At 42.5% G+C, this 25,856-nt stretch overlaps 1 protein-coding gene across 8 annotated transcripts in view; it reads left to right on the forward strand.

Moving 5' to 3' along the window:
- Positions 1–255: 255 nt before the first annotated feature.
- Positions 256–25,856, forward strand: part of DET1 (DET1 partner of COP1 E3 ubiquitin ligase) — a 59,922-nt gene continuing 34,321 nt past the window's right edge. For 2 of the 8 annotated variants that reach the window (XM_027083107.1, XM_027083106.1), the window contains exons 1-5: positions 305–412; positions 6,509–7,601; positions 8,559–8,627; positions 10,363–10,550; positions 20,862–21,053. In XM_027083107.1, coding sequence (XP_026938908.1) covers positions 6,519–7,601; positions 8,559–8,627; positions 10,363–10,550; positions 20,862–21,053 — 1,532 coding nt within the window. In that variant the 5' untranslated portion in view covers positions 305–412; positions 6,509–6,518. Of the gene's footprint in view, positions 413–1,015; positions 1,264–6,508; positions 7,602–8,558; positions 8,628–10,362; positions 10,551–17,917; positions 18,511–20,861; positions 21,054–24,278; positions 24,944–25,856 lie in introns of those variants that run through there. The other 6 variants (XM_027083109.1, XM_027083111.1, XM_027083104.1 and 3 more) reach the window with 6 other exon arrangements.

Here is a 25,856-nt window from a genome sequence, read left to right on the forward strand (position 1 = left end):
GTTTCTCAGCTGATGAAATGGTGCATTTAATCAAGAGGTGAAAAATTAATTTTTATTCTTGTTTTTGCAAGTGTGTCCAGCGGTTGCAGAGACACTGCCATAGGAGATCACTCAGGTGCCGAGGTTACGGCGCCTGGTTCAATTTTTCCTTCGCAGCCCCTGGGCCTCTAGGGCTTCGATCCCCCTCCGGGCAGCAGGGTGCGCTATACCGTCTCTCAGGGCCGGCCGGCCGGGTGCCGCGCTCTCTCCACTTTCCTTCTCGCTGCACCGCACTTCCGGTGGCTAGCGTAAGCGGGAGCCGGCAGCTGCGGGCATCTGGTTCCACAGCATGGCGGGGGCGGGGCTGGGTGAGGCGCGCGCCAAGCAGGCCGGGGAGCCCCTCGCCCCGGCCCTTTGAGCCCGGACCGGACAGGTGAGGACTTCTCCTTCCTTGTTTCAGCCTCCAAACCCGTCAGGCCCTCCCCGAGGCCTCTTCGAGTTACCGCCATGGGGCTGCCCCCTTCCCGCCTGACGCCGAGGCCCTGCGGCCCCCGCCTTCCCTCAGAATTCTCTTCCCATTGAGGCCCCGCCCCGGGCTTTTCTTTCCGGGGGCGCCTTGGGCGTGTGTGCCCGCCCCTGGGTATCCCCTTCCCGTTTAGGAAGCCGTCAGAAGGAATTGAGGGTTACGTGCACCTGCCTGCCCGGGGAAACAGACCTAGCAGGGAGGAAGGTCTTGCTTAGTACCGCACGAGTTAGTGGCCCAGTTCAGTCAGGCTTTTTTCTTTCGTTCCATAGATAACGTACGAACGCATGCAGTGGGGCAGCCCTAGTGCTAGGCTCTCTGAAAACTAAGGTGACTGAAGTAGCCATGGTTACGTCCTGCCTGGAGAGGATAGTTTACAGGGGAGTCGAACATTAAACACCTAACCATGCTGCTGAAAGTACAAATTCAAATTGTGGCAATGGCTATGGAAAAGAACAGAAAAAGTAATGGTAAAGCAGCAAAGATCTCTTTCGGCAAGGGTGTCAGAGCAGACTTCCTGAACGAGAGGACACTTGAGCTGCGGCTTGAGAAGTATGGCAAGGGCCAGAGGAAATATATGCTGGGCAGAGCGAACAGCACCTGTGGATATTTGAGTTGGTAAAGAACGTTCAGGAAAGGAGGCTTTCGATGGGTCAAATGCTGTGATGGGCATACAGGATATAATGTTTGTGTACCGGTCAGGAGTTCACCATCTAGTGCCACAGACATAAGTAAAATGCAGAGATGAAGTTGCAAGCGTGGTAAGTGCTAAGAAGGAGAGGTATGGCTGGTGTATTGGTGTTTTATCTGGTGGGAAAGGTTAAGGAGGACTTCTCTCAGGAAGTGATGATTAGGCTGATAACCTGAAACAGGAGTTAACTCGGCAAAGTGAAGAGAAGAGCTTTTTTTAGATTGAGGTGAAGAGCATGTGCCAAGGTTCAGAGGCAGGAGGTAGGCCACTTGTTGAAGAAATGATTAGAGTGAAATGGGAAAAGATGAGGCTGGAGAGGCAGCACTGAGCCTTTGAGGCATCTGGTTGGCACGGCAAGGATTTTGATCCGTATCATTAAGAGCAATGGAAAGATATTTGTTTTAATCTGTAGGGGAAAGAACGTGATCAAAAAAGCATTTTGAAAAGATTGCTCTGGTAAGTGGATTGGAAGTGGATAGGAGTGGATTTAGGGAGACCACTTAGAAGCGGTTGCAATAACGTAGACGTGAAGTTATAAAATTTTGGGTAAGGGTACTGGCAGGTCATGATAGAAGAAGGTGGAGCATTAGAGGACTGTTTAGGGGGTAAAATCTCCAGAGTTTGGTGACTGATCAGGTATGGGGGCTGAGGGAAAGAGGTATCAAGGGAGACTCTCAGCTTTCTGGTTCCTTTTAGCAGGTGAATGGCCATGCCATTTACTGGACTAGGGAAACGGGTAGAGGGCTTCTGGGAAAAATGTAAGTTACTCTAATGTTTTTCATAACTCCCACTCTGACTAGAAGGGACTTTCATGATGTACTTTTTCTGTATGGTTTGAGTTTATGAGCATGTATTTTATAATTGGAATAACAAGTTGAAAAAGACTAAGAATTCCACCATCTCTCTAAAAACCATAATTGTGTGATGTAAAATATGGAGAGGGAGAGAGAGCACACTGAGAGAAGGGTTAGGAAATTAAGTGTGGATTTTCTGTCCAATTTGGAGCTGAAGCCAGCAGGCCTTCACCTCTACCCACCCCACCCCTCTACTCCCTCCACCACAGTACTGGTGGCTTTTCCCTTAAAAAGACAAATTGGAGAATTTAAGATGGGACTGTTCAAAATATATACAGATTTTTTTTAGAATTAAGCATCTGCTTTGCTTAAAATGATCAATGGCTCTAAGTCGAACAGCTAGTTTACTTTATCTGATTCAGTTATATGTGGTTAGTCTGCTAGATGTTGTCTGATGCCTACTCCTTCTTCCATTCATGGGCCTTACCTGCCTATCGCATCCCCTTCTGGTCTCCCTCTCTGACTCCAGCCCGCATCTTAGTTTCGCAGGGTGCTAGTGTCAGAGGTGTCCTGGGCAGGGATTGAGGGAGGCAGTTTTGTACAGTACTTGGTATTTTAAAATGCTTAAACCTTACCAGTATGTTTTTTGGACTGTATCAAAATGGGCACATCAACTATGTCACTGTTAAAAGGAGTAGCCGTGTGAAACTCAGCATTGTGTTTATTGTTCAGAAGTGGAGGCTTTGCTCACTGTATCATGCCAAGGTCCTTTGAGAAAACTCATGAGAGAGATTTCTTTTAAAATCCAGTGATGGGTATTGCTGTGCTTCTTCCAAGCAGCTATTAAGTTTTTATCTTCTTGGCAGTGCAAGTTCTATAACTGACTGTATTTTCCTCTGCTTTGTCTGCTGAGAAAGTCAGAGCCAAATTAGAAGCTTGTCCGTTCTGCAGATCCTGATGGCATGAATTTTTGTGTACTTCAGACTTCATTTTATTGTCCTACCTTTGTTTTCCCTTCACAATGATTATTTTCTAATTAAAAAAAATTCTGAGTAAGCACAAATATTACTTAAAAAACATATGTAATTTTAAAAGAATAACAGTACAATGAATGCTGATTGAAGGAAAAAAATATACACTTAAAAGTACCAATGTGTCCCTAACTCCCATCCCATTTCTTACTTCCTCAGAGGTAACCACTATTTTGAATTTTATGTTTATGATTCCTTTGCTTTTTGTAATTGTATACCACATATATTTGTATTCTTAAAGTGGAAATTGTTTGAAGCTTATATAAAGGAAATCACATTGTATGTATTCTGTAGCTTGCTTTCTTCATTCAACACTGTGTCTGAGATTCATCTTTGTTGTTATATATAACTGTAGTACATTAATTCATTACTTCATAAGGTTACACTGCTTGGGGAATTGCCTGGCAGTCTAGTGGTTAGGACTCAGTGCTTTCACTGCTGGGGCCTGGGTTCGATCCCTGGGTTCTATCGCTGGTCCGGGAACTAAGATCCTGCAAGCCACGTGGCGTGGCCAAAAAACAAACAAACAAAAACATTAAAAAAAAGAAAAAAGATTCCGCTGTATGAATATGCATGGATGAATTTATCTAGTCTACTGTTGATGGACATTTGGAGTGTTGTCAGTTTTTGCTGTTGCTAACAGTCCTGCTACAGACATCCTTGTATATGTCTCCTGTTACGTATGTGCAGACACTTCTCTACATCAGGATTTCTCCACCTTAGCACTATTGACATTTTGGGCTGGATGTGAGGGACTGTCCTGTTTACTGTAGGATGTTTGGCATCATCCCTGTCTTCTGTTTGATGGACACCCCAAGCACCCCTTCCTCCCTCCCAAGTTATGACAACCAAAAATATCTTCATATATTACAAAATTGCCCCATTTGGGAACCAGTGCTCAGGGGTTGACAGACTTTTTCTGCAAAAGACCAGGTAGTTAATATTTCAGGCTTGTGAGCTGTGTGGTCTTTGGTGTTAATAAATGAACTGTGCCTTTGTAGGGCAAAAGCAGCCATAGGCAAGATGTAAATGAGTGTGTATGACTGTGTTCCAATAAAACTTTATTTATAAAAGTAGGCAGGCAGCCTAGACTGGTCTGAGGCTAGTTGTTTGCAGTCTTTTGGTCTAGTCTAGATCAGTAGGAAATATATTTTATATCCTCACCCAGTGCATGTAACTCACATATGTATTGAAAATATGTGATACAGTTTGGTATTTTCTGTTTTATTCCATTTTTTGAAATGTCAATTAGTATATGCACTAGATTGATTTCAAGCCTCCATCAGTGAGTTGTGACTAGCAGTTTGAGAAACTTGATTTGCTCAATCATAAGGTATGCACATTTTTAACTTGACTAGGTAGTATATATACTTATATAAGGCATTTCAGATCTCTTTTAGGAGACAGAATATAAACAAATTCCCCATTGTCTGTATATTTTTATTTCTAAAGTATAGATTGGATAGAGTCACTCCTCTGCTTAAAACCTGTAATAACTTGCATGACGTGGCATACAAAGGATTTTCCAGTCTGTCTGCAATCTGCTTTTCTAGGCTTCTCTTATCACTCTGTGTTTCCTGTGTTCTAACCACTTGGTATTGTGTTTCCCAAATGTGCCATGCTACACTCTTTTTAAGTATATTTTTTAAGCTACCTTCTTTCTGAAATGTTCCTCCTTTATTTTGCCTAGTGAGTTCTTTATCCTTTAAGACCTTTGTCAAATGTTGTTCCATTCATTCATTTAACATATTTGTTAGCATTTACTGTGCCTCAGGCACTGTCCGAGGTGCTGGAGATTCAGCAAGGAATTAGGCAAGGCCCCTGCTGTCCTGTATGGGGGACAAAGATGCTAAAAAGGTAAACAAATGGTTTCAGAAGGTGATAAGGGCTGAAGAAAATAAAACAGTAGGTTGATATGGATGGAAAAAGTCATGACTTTAGGTAAGGTAGTCAGGCAAAAACTCAAGAGTTGCTATTTTGGCTGAGATTTGAATGATGAAACAGACAGCTGTTTCAGCACTTTAAAAATGTTGCTTTGCTTCTTTTTGGTCTCCATAGTTTCTCATGAGACATCCACAGATAAATGAATTGTTGTTCCCTTATAGGTAATGTGTCATTTACGTGGTTGCTTTCAAGATTTTTACTTTGTGTTTTAGTTTTTCACAATTTGACTGTGGTATGCCTGGGCATGGATTTCTTTCTTTCTTTCTTTCTTTTTATTTTAAATAAATTATTTATTATTTATTTTTGGCTGCGTTGGGTCTTCATTGCTGTGCATGGGCTTTCACTAGTTGCGGCGAGCGGGGGCTACTCATCATTGCGGTGCACGAGCTTCTCATTGTGGTGGCTTCTCTTGTTGCGGAGTACGGGCTCTAGGTGCGTGGGCTTCAGTAGTTGTAGCTCGCGGGCTCTAGAGTGCAGGCTCAGTAGCTGTGGCGCACGGGCTTAGTTACTCCGTGGCATGTGGGGTCTTCCTGGACCAGGGATTGAACCCGTCTCCCCCGCATTCGCAGGTGGGTTCTTAACCACTGTGCCACCAGGGAAGTCCCTGGGCATGGATTTCTTTGGGTTTATCATGTTTGGGGTTCTCTGAACTTCTGATCTCAGGTTTATATATGTGAGGGTTTATTTCTCAGCTCTTAATTCTGTTCATTGGGTATATTTTTCTGCCTTATGCTAGTACCACACTTTTTTGATTACTGTGGCTTTGTAACAGTTTTTGAAATCAGGGAGTCTGAGTCTTCTAACTTTGTTCTTTTACAAAATTGTTTTGACTCTTCACAGTCCCTTGAGATTACATGTAATTTTTAGGATGAATTTTTCTATTTTTGCCAGAAATGATTTTGGGATTTTGATTGGGATTTTGCATTGAGTTTGTAGATTGCTTTGGGTAGGATGGACATCTTAACAGCCCAATAAATATATTTTTTAAATGAATGTACATTGAATGTGGTGTTTACACTGAACAAATTTGATGTAGTTCTAAGGTTTGTTCTGTTGAACATTCCCAACAGCTAAGCATGCTTTGAAGGTATTCCTAGGGAATTAGTTCCTTCCCTCAAACCTGTTTCTAGACTCAAAAATGTCCTGACCACTTTCTAACTATAACTTGGGAAGAAGGAATGCTGATCACTGTCATCTTGGGAGCTCCTAGGTCCAGGATATATGGAAGGAAATCTATTTGACTTGTATATACACAGTTGGCCCTTGAACAACGTAGATTTGAATTGTGCAGGTCCACTTACACATGCATTTTTTTCATCAGTGAATACTGCAGTACTAGACATCCCCGGTTGGTTGAATACGTGGATGTGGAGGAACCATGGATAGGAAGGAACAATGTATACTGAGCTGACTATAAGTTATACTTGGATATTCAGCTTCAGGGGATTGGTGTGCCTAACCCTTGCGTTATTCAAAGGTCAAGTGTGTTTGTGTTTTGGTAAATTTTGTTTTATTTTCTTGACTACTTCTTTACTTCTCCCTGCAGAGATGTGATAATGGATCATCATGTTTCCACCATCAAACCTCGAAGAATCCAAAACCAAAATGTCATTCACCGCCTGGAACGCCGGCGGATCAGTTCAGGCAAGGCAGGCACCCACTGGCACCAGGTCCGAGTGTTCCACCAGAATGTCTTCCCCAACTTCACGGTCGTCAATGTTGAAAAGCCCCCTTGTTTCTTGCGTAAATTCTCACCTGATGGACGCTACTTCATTGCTTTCTCTTCAGACCAGACATCTCTCGAAATCTATGAGTACCAGGGCTGCCAGGCAGCTGAGGACCTACTGCAGGGCTATGAGGGGGAAATCCTGTCCAATGGCAATGACCAGCGGTCAGTCAACATCCGTGGCCGGCTCTTCGAACGCTTTTTCGTCCTGCTGCACATTACCAATGTGGCAGCCAATGGCGAGCACCTGAACCGGGAGTGCAGCCTCTTCACTGATGACTGCCGCTGTGTCATCGTGGGCTCAGCTGCCTATCTCCCAGACGAGCCTCACCCTCCTTTTTATGAGGTATATCGGAACAGTGAGTCCGTGACCCCCAACCCCCGGTCCCCCCTGGAGGACTACTCCCTCCATATCATTGACCTTCATACTGGCCGCTTATGTGATACACGTACCTTCAAGTGTGACAAAGTCGTCCTGTCACACAACCAAGGGTTGTACTTGTATAAGAACATCCTGGCCATCTTGTCAGTGCAGCAGCAGACCATCCATGTCTTCCAGGTGACTCCTGAAGGCACTTTCATTGATGTGAGGACCATTGGCCGCTTCTGCTATGAGGATGACCTGCTCACTGTGTCAGCTGTTTTTCCTGAGGTGCAGCGGGACAGTCAGACAGGCATGGCCAATCCTTTCAGGGATCCCTTCATCAACTCCCTGAAACACCGGCTGCTCGTGTACCTTTGGCGCCGGGCAGAGCAGGATGGTAGTGCAATGGCCAAGAGGCGCTTCTTCCAGTATTTTGACCAACTGCGGCAGCTGCGCATGTGGAAAATGCAGCTTCTGGATGAAAACCATCTGTTTATCAAGTATACTAGTGAGGATGTCGTAACCCTGCGGGTCACAGATCCATCACAGGTACAAGGTGCTCTCCTGCCCTTTACCCCTCCAGTCTCCTTGGCACAATGGGAAGGTTTCTCTCTTTGCCTATAGCCAGTCTCTCAGAAATAACACATTTTATGTAATCTTGAATTTTTGCTATCTTCGGGCTCATACTTAAAACAGCTCGACTTTTCTAATCATTTCTCAAAATGATTTTTCTCATTTGGACAAATGGAAGCTATATCGTAAGCCATTGACATGTAGGTAGTCAACTCTGTGATTATTACCCTAATTCTTCTGCAGAGCATTTTCAGTACCCTTGAAATGGAAGCCCATATGCTACAGGGTCAAGGTTTGACTCCTGCCTTGATTTTGTTTAAGATTGTGCTTATTGGTCTGCTTAGTTCTGGCAATGAGAATGAACCCACCATACGAAAAAGAAAATCTTCTAAAAATCTAGTCTTTCTTTCCTACTTAAATGATGTCAGTATACTTCCTCACCAAATCTTCTTTAGATTGTAACAGGTAAGTTCATTTGATGGAATTAAGCGTTATGACTGTACTCTGACCTTGCCCGTGTGCTGGAACATAGGTTGTGGAGCAGTGAAAAGATCAAAAGGAAGCCAAAAGTTTTGATCTACCAAGTGAATCATCAAGACTGCAGGTTCTGAGGGTTTTTCAGTTTGGGTGAAAGATGTTGGTAGGGGAGAGAGGCATTTCACAAATAGGAATAACGTGGTGTTAAGAGCATGAAAACCTCTAAGACTTTGGGGTTGAAATACCATATTGAAATTCAGGGTAATTTGGGCATTTCCTTTTGAGAAGCTCCTTACTTTAGTGTTGACCAAGTGAGAGACCTACTTTTCTGTACGTTTGTCCCCCCATTCTCCTATTTCCAGAGTGTCTCCTTAGATACTAGTTTGGAAATTTAGAACAGAACAAACCAGTAAACCACGAAGTCAGCTGAGTCTGGTTTCTCTCATTGACTTGCAGCTGATTCTGCCTGTAACAGTTAGAGACTGTATAAAGAATTGTCTCCTAAGACCGTACCAGCCATCCATGGTAAAATGTTTTCTATTATTTTTCTTCTGAATCATACCTTGTATATTCTAAAAAATAAGGGGGGGGGTGGTGAGTAAAATGGTTAGAGATCATTTTTTTTCTGAATTCTTTTTCTTCTCTATTAATGATGATGTCACCCATTGAGCCATCATGGGTGAGCCCATCTAGTTCATGTTATGAGTCATGGGAGGTTGTCCGTGAAGCCCTTGACTTCTGTACCCTCCTGTCCTGTATTTCCCAGTCTGGCCTGGTGGGAAGGCTAGTAAATGTTTGTGTAATTCTATATTCACATAATTATGATGGATCCTGGTGAAGCCCTAATATGATCAAAGCGTTGTCCAGGCTTATAGAAAGGACATGTATTTAGGTTTGAGCTATAATTACCTTTTTATTTTGGAGGGAATATGTTGTGTGACTGCTGCATTTGAGATTATCCTTTTTTCCTTTGCTAAAACATGACCTACTTATATCCGGTAGCTACAGTAGGTTGTAGCCAGAAACATTACAAGGGCTCTATGCTTTGCTTACAGAATTTGTAACTTTAAACCCAATCTCTCTGCCCTTGTTGTCCTCCCTCCTCCTTTCCCAGTTTAATTTGATAGGTTCCAATAAGGTTAATAAGTAAAAAGTGCACCTAAACACAAAGCCTTGCTAATATTATGGGTATTATTCTCAGGTTACTCTCCAGCCTCTTTAATTTACAGCCAAATTTAATTTCCAGGTGACCGCAAAAGTCATGTAATATAAGCTTTGGGAGGGACTAATTACTATTAAAACAGGTGGGCCAGATGTCTCCAGAAATTGGTAATGGAGATTTAAATTCAATCATAAGAGGCGGAATACTAATCCTAGTGTTCTGAAAACTTCTAGAGTCCTGTTGGAAGCTTGCAGATTGACTCACACTGCCACATTCACTGTGATAAAAACTAGAGGTACCTGGCACTTCCTTGTTAGGCTGAGCAGAGCACTGGAGGTTTAAAGAAGAGGGCCAGTCACCCAGGGGCTTATTCAGAGAAAGCAGTAACTCTGCCACCTATGGCATTTGAATGGTTTTCAAGTTCCCCCTCTGAAATTAATTGTTACGAATCTCAAATGTTTGTTACAAATGCTCTTGGCTGAAAGAACATTTATGAAGAAAGAAATGGAAAATGCTTTTCTGATTTTTCATGTGTTCAGCAGCAGTCCCCTGCTTGGTTACAACTTGCCTAGGTGGACACAGTGTACTTAAGATGTCTTTCTGCATGTTAGAAATATTAAGAGAGAAAAAGAAATGCCCCTAAATTGAACTTTCAACTGTACGTATACAAGAGAAAATAATTTGCCAACAGGCAGCTCCTGGCTACAAATCACTTTCGCAGCAGGAAGGAAAATTAAATCTGGCATTTTAAAAAAGTGGGTTGGGGAGTAAGTAGGGAATAACACTTGGAAGGCAAAATATTAAATTTTCATACAGCTTGAAATGAAAGATTGAAAACCTTCTTATACATATATGCTGAACAACTCAGTAATTCCAGCAGATACAGTGGGAAATCAGGCAACACTGAGCCCCTTGATTGATCAAGTCCACTGAGGCTTCCTCCTTTTCCAGGACCTCTTGGCACCATGTTTCCACCATAGTGCCGGAGTGGAGGTGTTTGCCTGTTTTACTTGGGCAGCTTGATTTTCAACCAAAAAGATATTTGCTAGGCAAGGCATTATACTCAGCTATTCCTTAGGTCTATCTGTTCTTCCGCAGGCATCTTTCTTTGTGGTGTACAATATGGTGACAACAGAGGTGATCGCTGTGTTTGAGAATACATCAGATGAGCTTTTGGAGCTGTTTGAGAACTTCTGTGATCTCTTCCGTAACGCTACCCTGCATAGTGAAGTCCAGTTTCCCTGCTCAGCTTCCAGCAACAATTTTGCACGGCAGATCCAGCGCCGGTAAGCTGTTCCACTAGGCTTAACAAGCTTAATTTTTCTTCAGAAAATTTGTTGGTGTGAAGCCAACAGTCATTTACTTCAGGAAACCTCATATTCTTTCTGCCCACCTAGGCTTGGGTCAGTCTGCCTGTCATAACCCATTGTGTCATCCTAAACTTCTCTTTTCTCTTTCTTAGCACCTGAGGAATTACTTGTGTGTTGTCTATGATTCCTCCTAGACTGTATGTTAGCTGCAGAAAGATAGAGACCCTGTCTTTGTTTAGTTCATTGCTATATCTTCAGTGGTGCACTGTCAAGCACTTAAATATTTTTTGAATGAATGACTAAGGACATAATTTTATAACTTTTGGTTAAACATGTGTGTTGAACACGTGCATTTATCTCTGTTCCATCCCCAAACCCCACTAAAATGACAATAAAGGAAGAAGAGGGACTTCCCCGGTGGTTCAGTGGTAAAGAATCCGCCTTGCAATGCAGGGGACGCAGGGTCCATCCCTGGTCGAGGAACTAAGATCCCACGTGCCACAGGGCAGCTAAGCCCATGTGCCACAACTACTGAGCTCACGCGCCTCAACTAGAGCCCGCGTGCCGCAAAACTACAGAGCCCACGCGCTCTGGAACCCATGCGTCACAAGTACAGAGTCTATGTTCCCTGGAGCCTGCGCTGCACAACTAGAGAAGAGAAAACCCGCATGCCACAACTAGAGAGAAGCCTGCGCGCTGCAACTAAAGATCCTGCATGCCTCAGCGAAGATCCCATATGCTGCAGCTAAGACCCGACACAGCCAAAAGTAAATAAAATAAATAAATAAATAATAAATAAATCTTAAAAAAAAAAGAAGAGGTATAAAGCTACAAGAACAAAGAGAATGGGGAGGAGATATCAAGAGAGTTTTAGAAGCTGAAGAGCCAATGGATGAGTGATAACTAACTTGACATATCTCAGAGGACAAAAACTTAAAGACTGTAGAGCTTAGGGACTTCCCTGGTGGTCCAGTGGGTAAGACTCCATCCTCCCAATGCAGGGGGCCTAGGTTCGATCCCTGGTCGGGGAACTAGATCTTGCATACATGCCACAACTAAGAGTTCGTGTGACACAACTAAGAAGTCTGTGTGCCACAACTAGGAAGCCCTCATGCCACAACTAAGAGTACATTGCTGTACCTAAACAATCCCGCATGCTGCAACTAAGACCCAGAGCAGCCAAAATTAAAAAAAAAAAAAAAAAAAAAGCAGAGTTTATCCATCAAGAAATAAGTTGCCCTGCACCAGAGAGCTCTGGAAAAGTTCAAGAAATTGGAGGCGCTACATACCTCTGGAGGATTGGATGACTTTTTTTTTTTTTCCGGCCATGCCACGTGGATTGTGGGATCTTAGTTCCCCAACCAGGGATCAAACCCGTGTCCCCTGCAGTGGAAGCTCGGAGTCCTAACCCACTGGACCACCAGGGAGGTCCCTGGATGACATTCTTAAAAGGAGCAATCAGGTGCTCTAGCTCCTTTCTTTAAGCCTACACTGCCAAATGACTGTCTCTTCCCCACCTCATCAAAAGGCTAGAGGTTTATTCTCTGGAGAAATTGCACTGTGCAGGCTCTGGTTTCATGTTCATGAGGCATGGCTGAGAGTAGGGATGAGACATGTCATGCTTAAAACAAGAAATAAGTGAAAATTGTCATACTGTTGGGGAAGACTCCTATCCCTCTTATCAGTTATGGCATCCAAGCTTATACTCCCCAGGCAGGAGATTAGAGATAAATTCCTCAGGGAAACTGACCAACCCGAAGAAGAGACACTTGGAGGCCCCTCTTAAAACACCTAGGTCACCCTAAATTGATACCCACCTGTTATGAACCAGAGCTGCTCATAATTATCTGAATACGTTATTGTGAAATGACTAGTTATTTTGGACCAAGGACTCAATTCTACTCTAGTCAGTCAGTGCCTGGTCACATTCCACATACCTAAATTGCTTCCCCAACCTTAGCCAGTTATGGAGAATATCTGCTTTAGGTTCCAATATAGATCAGACCAGAGTGAGTGGATGAATCAGAATAAGCGTTACTGCCACTGGGAAAAACAAGCAAAGCAGACACCTAATTCAGTGGCATTGTATTTATACAGAATGACAGTAATTGATTAAAAATAGGTGGATATTGATTTTCAGACAACTAAACATGCCTTTTTTTCTCTGGTTCACACAAATTTTCTGCCTTACTAGCATCTCTATTCAGTATAGAAGGATTTTTGGGAGCAGAACATGGATCAGATCTTGCTTTTTTCATTTTGAAATGAATTGTTGTCTTTTAAAATTAACTTTAAAATTAAGCAGATTATTATCGACTAGTAACAAAAACTGGGTACACTCAGTTAAAACATCAAAGAAGTCACTAGAAGGTAAGCTCCATGAGGGCAGGGATTTTTGTCTGTTATATACACTGCCATATCCATAGCACCTAGGCCGGTGTCTTTCATGTGGGAGGAGCATGTTAGATATTTGTTGAATGAATAATGTCATCAGGAATTAGAGGAAGCTATGTTTTCTGAAAATTTATTTCACAATGCACCTATAATTAAGTGAAATTGTAGGAAGCTCTGGAAGAGAAAACAAAAGGTTAAAGAGAAAGGTGGCATTCTAGCTTTGTTATCTTCAAAATTTTGCTTCATACCAGCAAAGATTTTGAAAAACCATAGATACCCTCATGCATCAATTATTAAGTTAATCTTTAAACTTTTTACTGTTAAATTTAAATAGTTGCAAAGGATGCAATTTTCAATGTATTAAACATTGACATTTTTTAAAAAAGCATTACAAGATATAATTGGCATATAACATTGGCTAAGTTGAAGGTAGCCAATGTTATATGCCATTTTAAATATATCCAAGGGAATCTAATACCATAGTAATTTAGTATTCTATTTTACATAAAAAGTACAGAACAAGTATAGACTTCCCTGGTGGTCCAGTGGTTAAGACTCTGTGCTCCCACTGCAAAGGGCGGGGGTTAGATCTCTGGTCAGGGAACTAAGATCCCGCATGCCGCATGGCGCGGCCAAAAGAAGAAAAAAAACATACAGAGCAAGTTATTCCTGTACTGTTTGAAATTTTATATTTCTTTTTCTTTTCAAATTCATATGTCTGTTCTATCTCCCCCAGAGAATTGTGTCCTAATAACATTTTATTAATCATCTTATCATACTTTGCTGCATTGAAAATATAGTGTACATATAAATCAAAATTATTTTTTATTTCTTGTGAACACATGGATTTGAATGCTCAATTTTACAGTTTTCAATAAACTTTTGGTAAAAATAAATGAAAATGGATTCTATTTTAGGTTAGAATAAATGTTTAAGAAAAAATGGACATCAGGGATCATGAGTCACTTAAAGCCTTTATCTTAAAAGATAGAGACCAAATAAAACAAACAGAAACAACATGGTAGTCACTGAAATAATTTAAACTATAAAAACAGGAACATTCCTAGAACAGTAATGCTAAGTGAGATGCTTTAGAAATTTAAACTTTGTTAGATATAGTTTAGGAACTCTCCAAGAAAGTAGAATACAAAGATGAGTAGGAAAATGGGAGAGAGGTGATAAAAATTTAGAGGATTTTCTCAGGAGGTCCAATATCTGGCTAATTTCAGAAGGAGCAGTAGAAAAATGAAGGGGAGGAAATAATGTAAACAGTTTTCTTTTTCCTTTTTTTTAAATCTATCTATCTATCTATCTATCTATCTATCTATCTATCTATCTATATTTTTTGGCCATACGTGGGCCTCTCACTGCCGCGGCCTCTCCTGCTGCAGAGCACAGGCTCTGGACGCGCAGGCTCAGCGGCCATGGCTCACGGGCCCAGCCGCTCCGCAGCATGTGGGATCTTCCCGGACCAGGGCATGAACCCGTGTCCCCTGCATCGGCAGGTGGACTCTCAACCACTGCGCCACCAGGGAAGCCCGCTAATCTATATATTTTTATTTTTGGCTGTGTTGGGTCTTCTCTGCTGTGTGTGAGCTTTCTCTAGTTGCAGCGAGTGGTGGCTACTCTTCATTGTGGTGCGAGGGCTTCTCATTGCGGTGGCTTCTCTTGTTGCAGAGCACAGGCTCCAGTCGGGTGGGCTCAGTAATTGTGGCTTGCAGGCTCAGTAGCTGTGGCGCATGGGCTTAGTTGGTCCACGGCATGTGGGATCTTCCGGGACCAGGGATTGAACCCATGTCCCCTGCATTGGCAGGCAGATTCTTAACCACTGCGCCACCAGGGAAGACCCTAAACAGTTTTCTAGTACTGAAAAATATACATTTCCATGGGCATTCCCTGGTGGCCTAGTGGTTAGGATTCCAGGCTTTCACTGCTGTGGCCCAGGTTCAATCCTTAGTTGGAGAACTGAGGTCCTGCAAGATGCGCGAATACACACATACACACACACACACACTCTCTCTCTCTCTCTCTCTCTCTCTTCCAGATTGGCAAGGACCATCCAGTGGTGTGCTGGAGCTGGCTCATTCTGGCTTGTGAGAGCCAACTGTTAAAGTTTCAGGAGTTTCTGCAAGCTGTTAAACACAGCCATTATTAAAAATTAATTATTTTGGGGCTTCCCTGGTGGCACAGTGGTTGAGAGTCCGCCTGCTGATGCAGGGGATACGGGTTCATGCCCCGGTCTGGGAGGATCCCACATGCTGTGGAGTGGCTAGGCCCGTGAGCCATGGCTGCTGAGCCTGTGCGTCCGGAGCCTGTGCTCCGCAACGGGAGAGGCCACAGCAGTGAGAGGCCCGCGTACTGCAAAAAAAAAAAAAAAAAAAAATTATTTTCTAATTATTAATTCATAATTGTTTTACTGTCATACTCTTGAGGTTATTTGTATCTATTTTATCTGGTAAAAATATTATATAGTGATGTGCTACTGCTCATCTCTTGACAACTCTGCATTCAGTGATGTCACTTTGGTACCTTGAAATTGACCACAGCAGGAGGATTTACACCACAGAAATTGGCAGGCACTGCAAATCATGGCTTTTTTCCCTTCAGAGAAATAATTATTAAACTTATTAGCACATCACGGCTCCATCAAGTAACCAGTACAGTCAATAAATAAAAAACCCATACTGAGGCATATCATCATGAAATTTTAGAACACTGGGGATAAAGAGAAAATTATAAAAACTTTCAGAAAGATCACATACATTTTATATATAAAAAATTAAGTCATTAGGGCTTCCCTGGTGGCGCAGTGGTTGAGAGTCCGCCTGCCGATGCAGGGGACACGGGTTCGTGCCCCAGTCTGGGAGGATCCCGCGTGCCACGGCGCGGCTGGGCCCGTGGGCCATGGCCGCTGGGCCTGCGCGTCCGGAGCCTGTGCTCCGCAACGGGAGAGGCTGCAACACTGAGAGGCCCGTGTACTGCAAAAAGAAAAAAAAATAATAATAAAGAACTGATGACTCAAAAAAAACATCAGCTTTAAAAAAAAAATTAAGTCATTAATGGTATCAGTCTTAATAATAATACTGAAAGCTTGAAGCCAATACAATTATATATCCTCAGAATTCTGTGAAAAAAATGATTTCCAAACTACAATTCTACATCCAAATAATAGGGTGTAACAAAGACATTTTCAGACACGTAAGGTCTCAAAAAATTACCTTGCATGTTCCTTTTCTATGGAAGCCTCTGGAATATGTATTTTTCCTAGTAAACCATAAAAGAATGGTACAGGGAATAGAGTCTTAACAGTGGAGAGAAGCACAGAGAATTCTGAGGATGATGGTAAAGGGAAGTTCCAGGATGACAGGCCACCAGTCGGACTAGGTGGAAGCAGGAACGGGGAGGTTTCCAAGAGGGATGTATCCAATAAAATGTTAAAATTATTAGAATATCTGATGGGTTTGAGGGTATTAGGAAGAGATTGTCAGTTCTGTTCTAGTGGGGTTGTTAGCATAGGCCTCACCGACAGGGTGATATTTGAGTAAAGCTTTTGAAGGAGGTCAGGGAGAAAGCCATGTGGGTATCAGGGGGAAGAATATACCAAGCAAAGGGAATATTAAATCTAAAGGTCCAGAGGTGGATCTCATGCGTTTGAGGAACACCAGGGAGGTCAGGGTGGCCGGGCTGGAGTAAGCAAGAGGCAGAGTAGTTAGAGATGTGGTCTGAGACAGGACCAGACACATAAGACCATTCTAAGGCTTTGGCTTTAAGTGTAGATGAGATTTTGTAGTGTTTGAGCAGAGGAGTGACGTGGTCTCACATGTGTTTTAACAGGATCACTCTGGCTGCTGTTTTGGAGCGGCTAGGCCCGTGAGCCACGGCCGCTGAGCCTGCGCGTCTGGAGCCTGTGCTCCGCAACGGGAGAGGCCACAACAGTGAGAGGCCCGCGTACCGCAAAATAAATAAATAAGAATAGACCATAGGGGGATAGGGTAGAAGTTAGTAGACCATTACAATGATCCAATAAATAAAATTGCTACCTTTTGTTTCCTGACACTAGGATTTAAGTTCTTTTGTGCTCATTTATAGTATCCTAAGCACCTAGAAGAGTGCCTTGCCCATTCTAGGCTATCAGTAATAATTTGTTGGTTGAATAATGGTGGCTTGGATCAGGGTGATAACATTGGGGGTGGTAAGTAATTGTATTCTCAATGTATTTTGAAGATAGAGGCCAGAAGATTAGCGGAGGATGGGATATGGGCTGTGAAAGAGCAAAGTCAAAGATGATTCTAACATTTTTGGCCCAGTCAACTTGTTAAGAGAGTGTTACCATTAAACTCTGATGGTGAAGCTTGTGGGTGGAGCAGGTTTAGGCGAGAAGATCAGAAGTTCTGTAAGTGGAGAGGTCTAGTAGTTTCTCTGAGGAAGGAGTGTCAGATCCTCCTGACAGGTCAAGTACAGTAAGGACTGATAATCAGCGATTAGAGTCATCAACATGGAGATCACTGGAGACATTGATGAGAGTCGTTTCAGTGAGATGGTGGGCGTGAAAGCCTCTTTGGGGTGGGTTTAAGAAAGAATGGGAGGAGAAGAGACAGTAGGAAAAAGTGCTTTGAGGAGTTTTACTGTAAAGGAGAGCTGAAAAATGGTGCATTAGCTGGAGGGGCAAGTGGTGTTAAGTTTCTGCTTTTATTGATATTATTTTTTAAATGGGAGGGGAAAATGGCATGTTTGTTTGCAGATGGGACTGATCTGTACATAGGAGGAAACTGATGGGTTAGGAAAAGTTGGGGTGGGGGCAGAATTGGTTAAGTATATGAGGTCAGAGGATAGAACCTAGTGCCCAAGTGGATGGATTAGCCTTCTAGGGCAGCACATACAGTTAAATAGGTACAGATGTGCTAATGGGAGCTTTAAAAAGTTTTCTTCTCATTTCTTCTACTTGTCAGTTACAAAGAAGGCAGTGCCATTACGTGAGGATGAACATGGAGGAGGGGGATGAAATAGTCTTCTAAGAGAGTAGGAGACTCGCTGGACTGTGGGAATGCAGCATGAGTGTCCTGCAGCATTAAGGGCCCACGTGAGTTTATGGATATAAATTTTGTGATTTTAATGATTGTGAAATTTAAGCTGGCTAAGGAAGGAAAAGAGGTCATGATGAAGGCGTAGGATGGCAAAAAGTTGGTAGAGTCAATGGAATTTAGGTCCCATTGGGTCTGAAGGATGTTGAAGCTGGGATGAGTAGAGGGAGTTAGCTGGAAAAGTAGGAGAGAAGATAGTTGGAGTCTGTGGTGCTGCACCCTGTTACAGGGGGGTGCAGTCATTGGTAAGAGTGAGATTGAGGATATGACCATTGGAACGAGTGGCTGAGGCAGAAAGGAAGTCCAGGACCTAGGAAGCCGTGGTGTTGGAAGGATCATCTGTGAGAATTTTGAAATCGTGAATTAAGAGAGGCGTAGTTGGACAGTGACAGTGAGCTAGGAGTTAATCAGGTGAAGACATCAGAGGGATGACTGCTTCATCTTTTTTTTTTTTTTTTTTTTGCGGTACGCGGGCCTCTCACTGTTGTGGCCTCTCCCATTGTGGAGCACAGGCTCCAGACGCACAGGCTCAGCGACCATGGCTCATGGGCCCAGCCACTCCGCGGCATGTGGGATCTTCCCGGACCGGGGCAAGAACCCGTGTCCCCTGCATCGGCAGGCGGACTCTCAACCACTGTGCCACCAGGGAAGCCCACTGCTTCATCTTTTAGTTGTTGGGGAGCCTGGAGAGTAGAGGTGGTGGGTGCTCCCGGGGAATAGGAGCTGCTTCAGCCCGTGGATTGTCACGGAGGCTTTGATTTGTGGTTATCATGAAGCTGTGGGCCAGCCCCATCATTCGAATCCAACTTTTGAAGCCAGTGAGTCAGGCAGTATTGGAGTACTAGATCTTCACTCACAAAGGGCTGGAAACCAAAGAGCCCAGGATCTTTGATATCAGCTCAAATGAAAGGGAAAGAAATAAGTTTTGTGTGGCCCAGGGTTTAATTTTATGATTTACACTGAGGCTGTGAAAATTACTGTCAAGAGAAATAATGGAAGAGCAGTGTTAACACTAGGCTTTCTTTTGGGGGAACTGAGAAGTGTTAATGTCCACCTAGCACTGCAGGCTAGCAGTGAAAACAAATCAAAACCCATCTAATCAATCTTTATGGTCTCATCAAAGTTACGAACATTCAAGTTTGTTTGTTTATTTATTTATTTATCGTTTGCTGCATTGGGTCTTTGTTGCTGCGCGTGGGCTTTCTCTAGTTGCGGCGATCAGGGGCTACTCTTCGTTGCAGTGCATGGGCTTCTCATTGCAGTGGCTTCTCTTGTTGCGGAGCACGGGCTCTAGGCACGCGGGCTTCAGTAGTTGTGGCATGTGGGTTCAGTAGTTGTGGCTCGTGGGCTCTAGAGCGCAGGCTCGGTAGTTGTGGCGCATAGGCTTAGTTGCTCTGCAGCATGCGGGATCTTCCCAGACCAGGGCTCGAAACCGTGTCCCCTGAATTGGCAGGCGGATTCCTGCACCACCAAGGAAGTCCTGAACATTCAAGTTTTTTATTCCATTAGTTTCAGGGATGAGATGTTATATCGTATATTCTCCCCTGGACTAAAAAAATTATTTTCCCCTTGATTGTTAAACTATATGATATGCTTCAATATAGAGAATAAAAGAAAAATCAAGCTGATAAACAGTTGACATATTTTCTAAGGAACTATAGGAAAGTGAAAAAGAAGGTTAAAAAAAATCTAAAATGTCATTACACAAACACAACTATTACCATTTTGATGTATTTCCACCAGTTTTTTTTTTTAAGGCATAAATTTGTGTGTGTGGTTTTTTTTGTTTTTTGTTTTTTGCGGTATACGGGCCTCTCACTGTTGTGGCCTCTCCCGTTGCGGAGCACAGGCTCCGGACGCGCAGGCTCAGCGGCCATGGCTCACGGGCCTAACCGCTCTGCGGCATGTGGGATCTTCCTGGACCGGGGCATGAACCCGTATCCCTTGCATCGGCAGTCGGACTCTCAACCACTGCGCCACCAGGGAAGCCCCTGTGTGTGTTTTTGATCATACTATATATACAGATTGTAGCCTACTTCTTTTACTTACCATTATGATAAACAGTTCCTCTTTTACCATATAATTTTTGAAAATTATGGTTTTCTATTATTAGGTTTTTAATTTTTCTCTCAATTTTTCATTGTCCTAAACAGTGCTATATTGAACGTGCACAGGGATTTTTCTTCCTTAGGGCAAATTTCCAGAAGAATAGAAATACTTGGTCAAAGGGTATTAAATTTAGTATTCATTATAATTGTGAGAAATAACTGCTCTATTGTTATTATTAATGATAAGTCAGATAGGTGATTCTGTATCCATGTTACTGTTCTTCTAGATACTGGAGTTTTGGCAGAAGTATAAGTAGCAAGCTCCCAAGCTTTATTTAAACAAAGAATGAGTAATTTGTCAAAAGGTTTGATGTAAGTTGGCTTATAACTGATCCCAAGAAGAGTCAGAGGCTGTGTCTGTTCAGGATTTTCTGCTCTGTGTAACTCATTTTTAATGTAGTCTAAGGCTGCTATTTGGAGGAAATAAGTTTGAGTAGAAATATTTGTCATAGATTAGTCATACTGTTGTTAACTTTTGTAGAATATTTGCTAACTTTTCTAAAGTAACTTAATGTTCCCAATTTCTCATTCTATTTTTACTTTTTGAGAATATTTGTAGCTAGGCAGATTTGTGATGTGTCAGAATTCAATATCTAGATTTTGTTTTCAGAATGAGTTGTTTTTAGACATATGTTTGTCAATTTAAAACCCAGTGCAGTTTGTGTGCCACTAACATAGCCTTCCTCACTGGTGCTTTATTTTAGGTTTAAAGACACTATTGTAAATGCCAAGTATGGAGGGCACACGGAGGCAGTACGCCGGCTGCTGGGTCAGCTCCCCATCAGCGCCCAGTCTTACAGTGGTAGCCCCTACCTTGATTTGTCTCTCTTCAGCTACGATGACAAGTGGGTGTCAGTCATGGAGCGGCCCAAGACTTGTGGAGATCACCCTATCAGGTACACCATCCCTGCTTCAGCTGCTCACTGCCTGAGGAGGTGGTCTGCTTTCTCTTTCTCTACTTCTTAAACATCATTTCACTGTGACTCTGTCCATTTGTACTCATGGGTTGAATTCAGAGGGTAGGCTATTTCTATAATGTGGTGGGTACTTTGATCATTCAGGCACTAATCTCATAAATTAATTAGTTCTGCTCTTTGCTTCTCATCAAAACATCAAATTCAGATAAGTGTTGTTCCCTTTTCAGGGTATCCAGAGAAGGAAACCATACTTTTCAATTTAATAATCTAATACCATTTCTTAATAGTGTTTATAATTGAGACTTAAATTTTATCCAGCTCAAATTATTTTATCCTCTCATGTTACCTAATAGAAACGATAGCAGAGACGGTTTGGGAAACAGGCAGGTTTTGGAGAAACTCATGCTTCCTCACTTGGAAGAATTTTGGAATGCAGATCACTGTATTATTGCTAGAACCTTGAAACTAATCTCCTGTAAGCAATGCCTTCCTCACGTATGTCCAATTCACAGACCCGCTTGTCTGTGCTGGGAGCTTGGGTGGTTCTGTGTGCTATAATAGGTACTAGGGAGAGGAACTGGCACCACTGCCACTAGTGGGGTCATTTCAAGGGAGGTGTGTTCCTGGAGCCCTGAGCTGGATTTTGGAAGGTCTTTTTCACATAGAAATAGTGGTAGATAGTATTTCATAATCCAGCTTCATTGTGTATTAAATAGGCTTGTGTAACATACTCTGAACACTTAATCACCATTTGTAATATTTCCTTTGAGAAATTGCAGTCAGGTTCCAAAAGCCAATTAAAAAAATTTTTTATTATGGAAATTTTTTTTTTTTTGTGGTACGCGGGCCTCTCACCATTGTGGCCTCTCCCGTTGTGGAGCACAGGCTCCGAACGTGCAGGCTCAGTGGCCATGGCTCACGGGCCCAGCCGCTCCACGGCATGTGGGATCTTCCTGGACCGGGGCACAAACCCGTGTCCCCTGAATCGGCAGGCAGACTCTCAACCACTGCGCCACAGGGAAGCCCTATGGAAATTTTTAAACATATTAAAGTAGAAGAGTATAATGAACCTCCCTGTACCCATCACCTTGCTTCAACAGTTATCACTTCATGGTCAGTGTTGTTTCATCTCTTTCCACCACCACTTCTCCCCTCCCAACTGCCACCCTGGACCATCACATCCCAGGTGTCATAGCATTTCACTTGTAAATATTTCAGTATGAATTTCTAAAAGGTAAGGACTTAAAAACATACAACCTTAATACCATTATTCCATCTTATGAAAATTAACAAAAATATATTAAGATCATCGATATCTGGTGAGTTTTCACATTTCCCTATTGTCTTGTGCATAGTCTTTTTACAGTTTGTTCCAGTCCGGATCTAAACAAGGTGTGTATGTTGTATTTGGTTGCTATCCTCTTAAGTCTTTTTTATTCTATGGGTTCTGCTTCCCTCTTACTTTCTTTGCAGTGAAATAGTTGAAGAAACCAGGTTGTTCGTCCGGTAGTATTCACCACATTCTAGATTTTGCTCATTGCATCTCTGGCGTATTTACTGCCTTTCTCATTCCCCCATATTTCCTGTAAACTGGTAGTTAGATTTAGGAGCTCAAACAGCTCACTTTAAATTATAAGCCCTTTGTGTGCTGGGGACTATGTGGGTAAGGTGAATGTGTTTTTCACACATGAAAGCAGATAATAGGCCTCATTTGATATTGTCACGAAGCACGAGATACATTTCTCTCCTTTTTTACTTCCCTGTCTTTCTGATTTGAAAAGATTTAAACAAATCTGGAAATGCCATTGACCCTGACTTAAAAGATTTTTCTTGTAATTCTTTATTTTTAATTTAAAATGAGAAATGTAGGGATATAAAAGTCATTTGTAGAGGTAATGCCATTACTCTAACACTTATTGTATATTCCATTCTAGTCTTTGCCAGTATGCATGTTTACGTTTACACAGTTGTAATCATGGTTGGCATAATACTTTGTAGCCTGCTTTTATTTAATAAACATTTTTCCATATTGTTACATAGTCCTCACAGTTACAGTCCTAATGGTGGCATATTATTCCATCAAGTAGGTGTACCATAATTGATTTAACTATTCCCCTATTACTGAGCATTATTCTCTCTGCATTTTTACATTAGAGCTAATGCTGTAGTAGGCATCTTTATTCATGTCACTATTTACTGCATTTAAATTAAATTCTGAGGATACAAGTTCTTAGAAATGGGATTGTTGAGTCAAGGGGTATGAATATCTTTACGTCTAGTATATATTTGCTTCCCAAAAGGGAAATTATAGAGCTCTTTATTTCAGAGCTCTTTATTTTCTAGAACTTCCCCCAGTTCAGCCCCAACGCTGCTGATCATCTCTAGTTCCCAAGTTCACAGGGCACTTATTTTGCATGTGGGAAAAAGGCATTTATTTAAGTATTGGGATGGATGGAAGCATCTTTATTCTTACTGTGTTAGATGAAAAAGTAAAAACTACTTAGTATTTTGTATTTGTGTGTGAAAAAGAAGAACCTTCTAAAGGAATTTATTCTTAAAAGTGAAAAACTCAAATATAGGCCTAGACCTGCACTGTTCTATAGTAGCTACTAACCTCATGTAGCTGTTGAGCACTGACATCACTAACATGTGACTAGTCCAAGTTGAGATGTGCTCAAGTGTCAACACACATCAGATTTCAAAGGCTTAGTACAATAAAAAATTTTTTTTAGTATCTTTTATATTGATTATAGGTTAAAATGATAATATTTTAGATACCAATATTGGGTTAAATAAAATATTATTAAAATTAATTTCACCTTTTACTTTGTTTAATGTGGCTACCTGAAAATTTAAAATAATGTATGTGGCTCACATTTCATTTCCAGTCCTGGCCTAGGCAATCTTGGGCAGGTAGCTACTGGAAAAGGGGAGGCTGTAGTTAAGGCTGTAACTAAGGGTCATCTTGGGAAAGAGAAATGACCCAGTGACTCAGGACAGCACAGGGAAGTTCATTATCACCCTGCCCGTAAAATGAGCTGATCAGACAAAGGTGATTTTGCAGTTCCAATAACCTGGGGCTGCTGTTAGAGGAGATGTCATCAGTGAGGTTAAATAATGAGTTGGCACATTTTCCTGCTGTTCAGGTTTCAAGACGGTGGTCAGTATCTGTCCCATCCTCTCCTTCTCTCTTGTTCTGTTTAGGTTCTATGCCCGGGACTCTGGTCTGCTCAAGTTTGAGATTCAGGCAGGCTTACTGGGCCGTCCCATCAACCACACGGTGCGACGCCTTGTTGCCTTCACCTTCCACCCTTTCGAGCCTTTTGCTATCTCTGTGCAGAGGACTAACGCTGAGTATGTTGTCAACTTCCATATGCGACACTGCTGCACGTAGGTGCCTCACCAGAGTGGGTCATCCGGTCTTCCAAGACTCTGCCTCCTTCATATCTCAGTGGACTGTAAAGCAGAAGCTCCTGACTCTCAGCCTTGTCGGTTCCAGACTGTATACCTCAGATGGGGAGAGCCAGGTGGCTCAGCCTGACGGAATTTTTTTGTCATACACAGTACAACTACCGATCGACTTAAAGTCCTCTTACCTTTTCCCTGTGGGAATGCCCAGCATTAATTAAGTCCGTTTAAGTTTTTTTTATTTTGCATTTTATTGCTATGAAGATGAGAGCATTACACCTCTGCCTCCTTCATGTCACTTCTTTGGCATTATGCTATGCAGCCTGAAGCAGGTAAATCTTGTTTACTCATGAGAAGTGTGTACATCTTTCCACTTAGCCAATAGCAGGGCTGTCTTTATAAGAAAAAAAAAATAAAGCCTTGGTATTTTCTTACTTAAATATATCCTGTTTAATGACTGCCTTATGTTCTGATCTCACCAAATGTTTTTCAAATACATGAGTTCCAGGAAGGATTGTGAAAGGGACTAGAGGCCATAGATCCAGCAGCTGCTCTTGGGAGGACTAAGTGATGTGTGCTAGCGTGGAAGACAGCTATCTGCCGGGATTGTTTCCTTCCCTCGGGTGTTCTCCTGGTAATTGTTACAGCTGGAGGAACTGGGCATAATTGCACATCCTCGTGTGGAAGCACGCTCCCATCTGCACCATCTGTGTTGTGCAGGTGGAAGAGTGAGCGGTTCTCACTGCCACAGCAGAAACAAACACTGTGCAGCACTTACTGTAATTTGGGTAGTGGGAGCTGGCAAGCTCCAGGTGTCCCTAAAGAGATCAGACAGGTTGTTCCTGGATGGCTGAGCCATCACTGCTCTCCTACAAACACCTGCCAGCCACCAGTCAGCATCCTTCTGTCACTTTCTCAGCCTCCTCCACAGGGCTTGTCAGGATGTTTATGTTTCATCTTCATACTGTGCCCACCATTTATGTAGTAAGCTTGTTTAGTAGCCTTTGACTTTGAAGGTAGCTTTCAGAGCAGGCTGGGAAAGGAGCCGTGGATGCAGACAGCTGGATCCTATATCCCTCTACCGTCTAGGTCCTGACTTCCCTTGGGAACATAATAAATGTGATATGAGATGCTGAGCCCCACCAAAACCAGTTCAGCTTATTTCATAATCTTCAACTTCGAACAGCTAAATTAATTCTCATTCAGCATTCAACATAAGATTTGAGCACCTACTGTGTGTCAGGTAGATGCTGTGCCAAGATGTTGAGGGTGAGGAGAGAAATAGGCAAATAGAATTATAATGCAAAATGGTAAAAGCCCCATTAGTGTATATCTGGGAACAGTGGAGGGGGCTGAAGGAGAGGCAGAGAAGGA

Source organism: Aethalodelphis obliquidens, unplaced genomic scaffold (assembly GCF_003676395.1).
Source record: "Aethalodelphis obliquidens isolate GAN/ISIS:26980383/991018 unplaced genomic scaffold, ASM367639v1 scaffold49, whole genome shotgun sequence".
Lineage (NCBI taxonomy): Eukaryota > Metazoa > Chordata > Mammalia > Artiodactyla > Delphinidae > Aethalodelphis > Aethalodelphis obliquidens.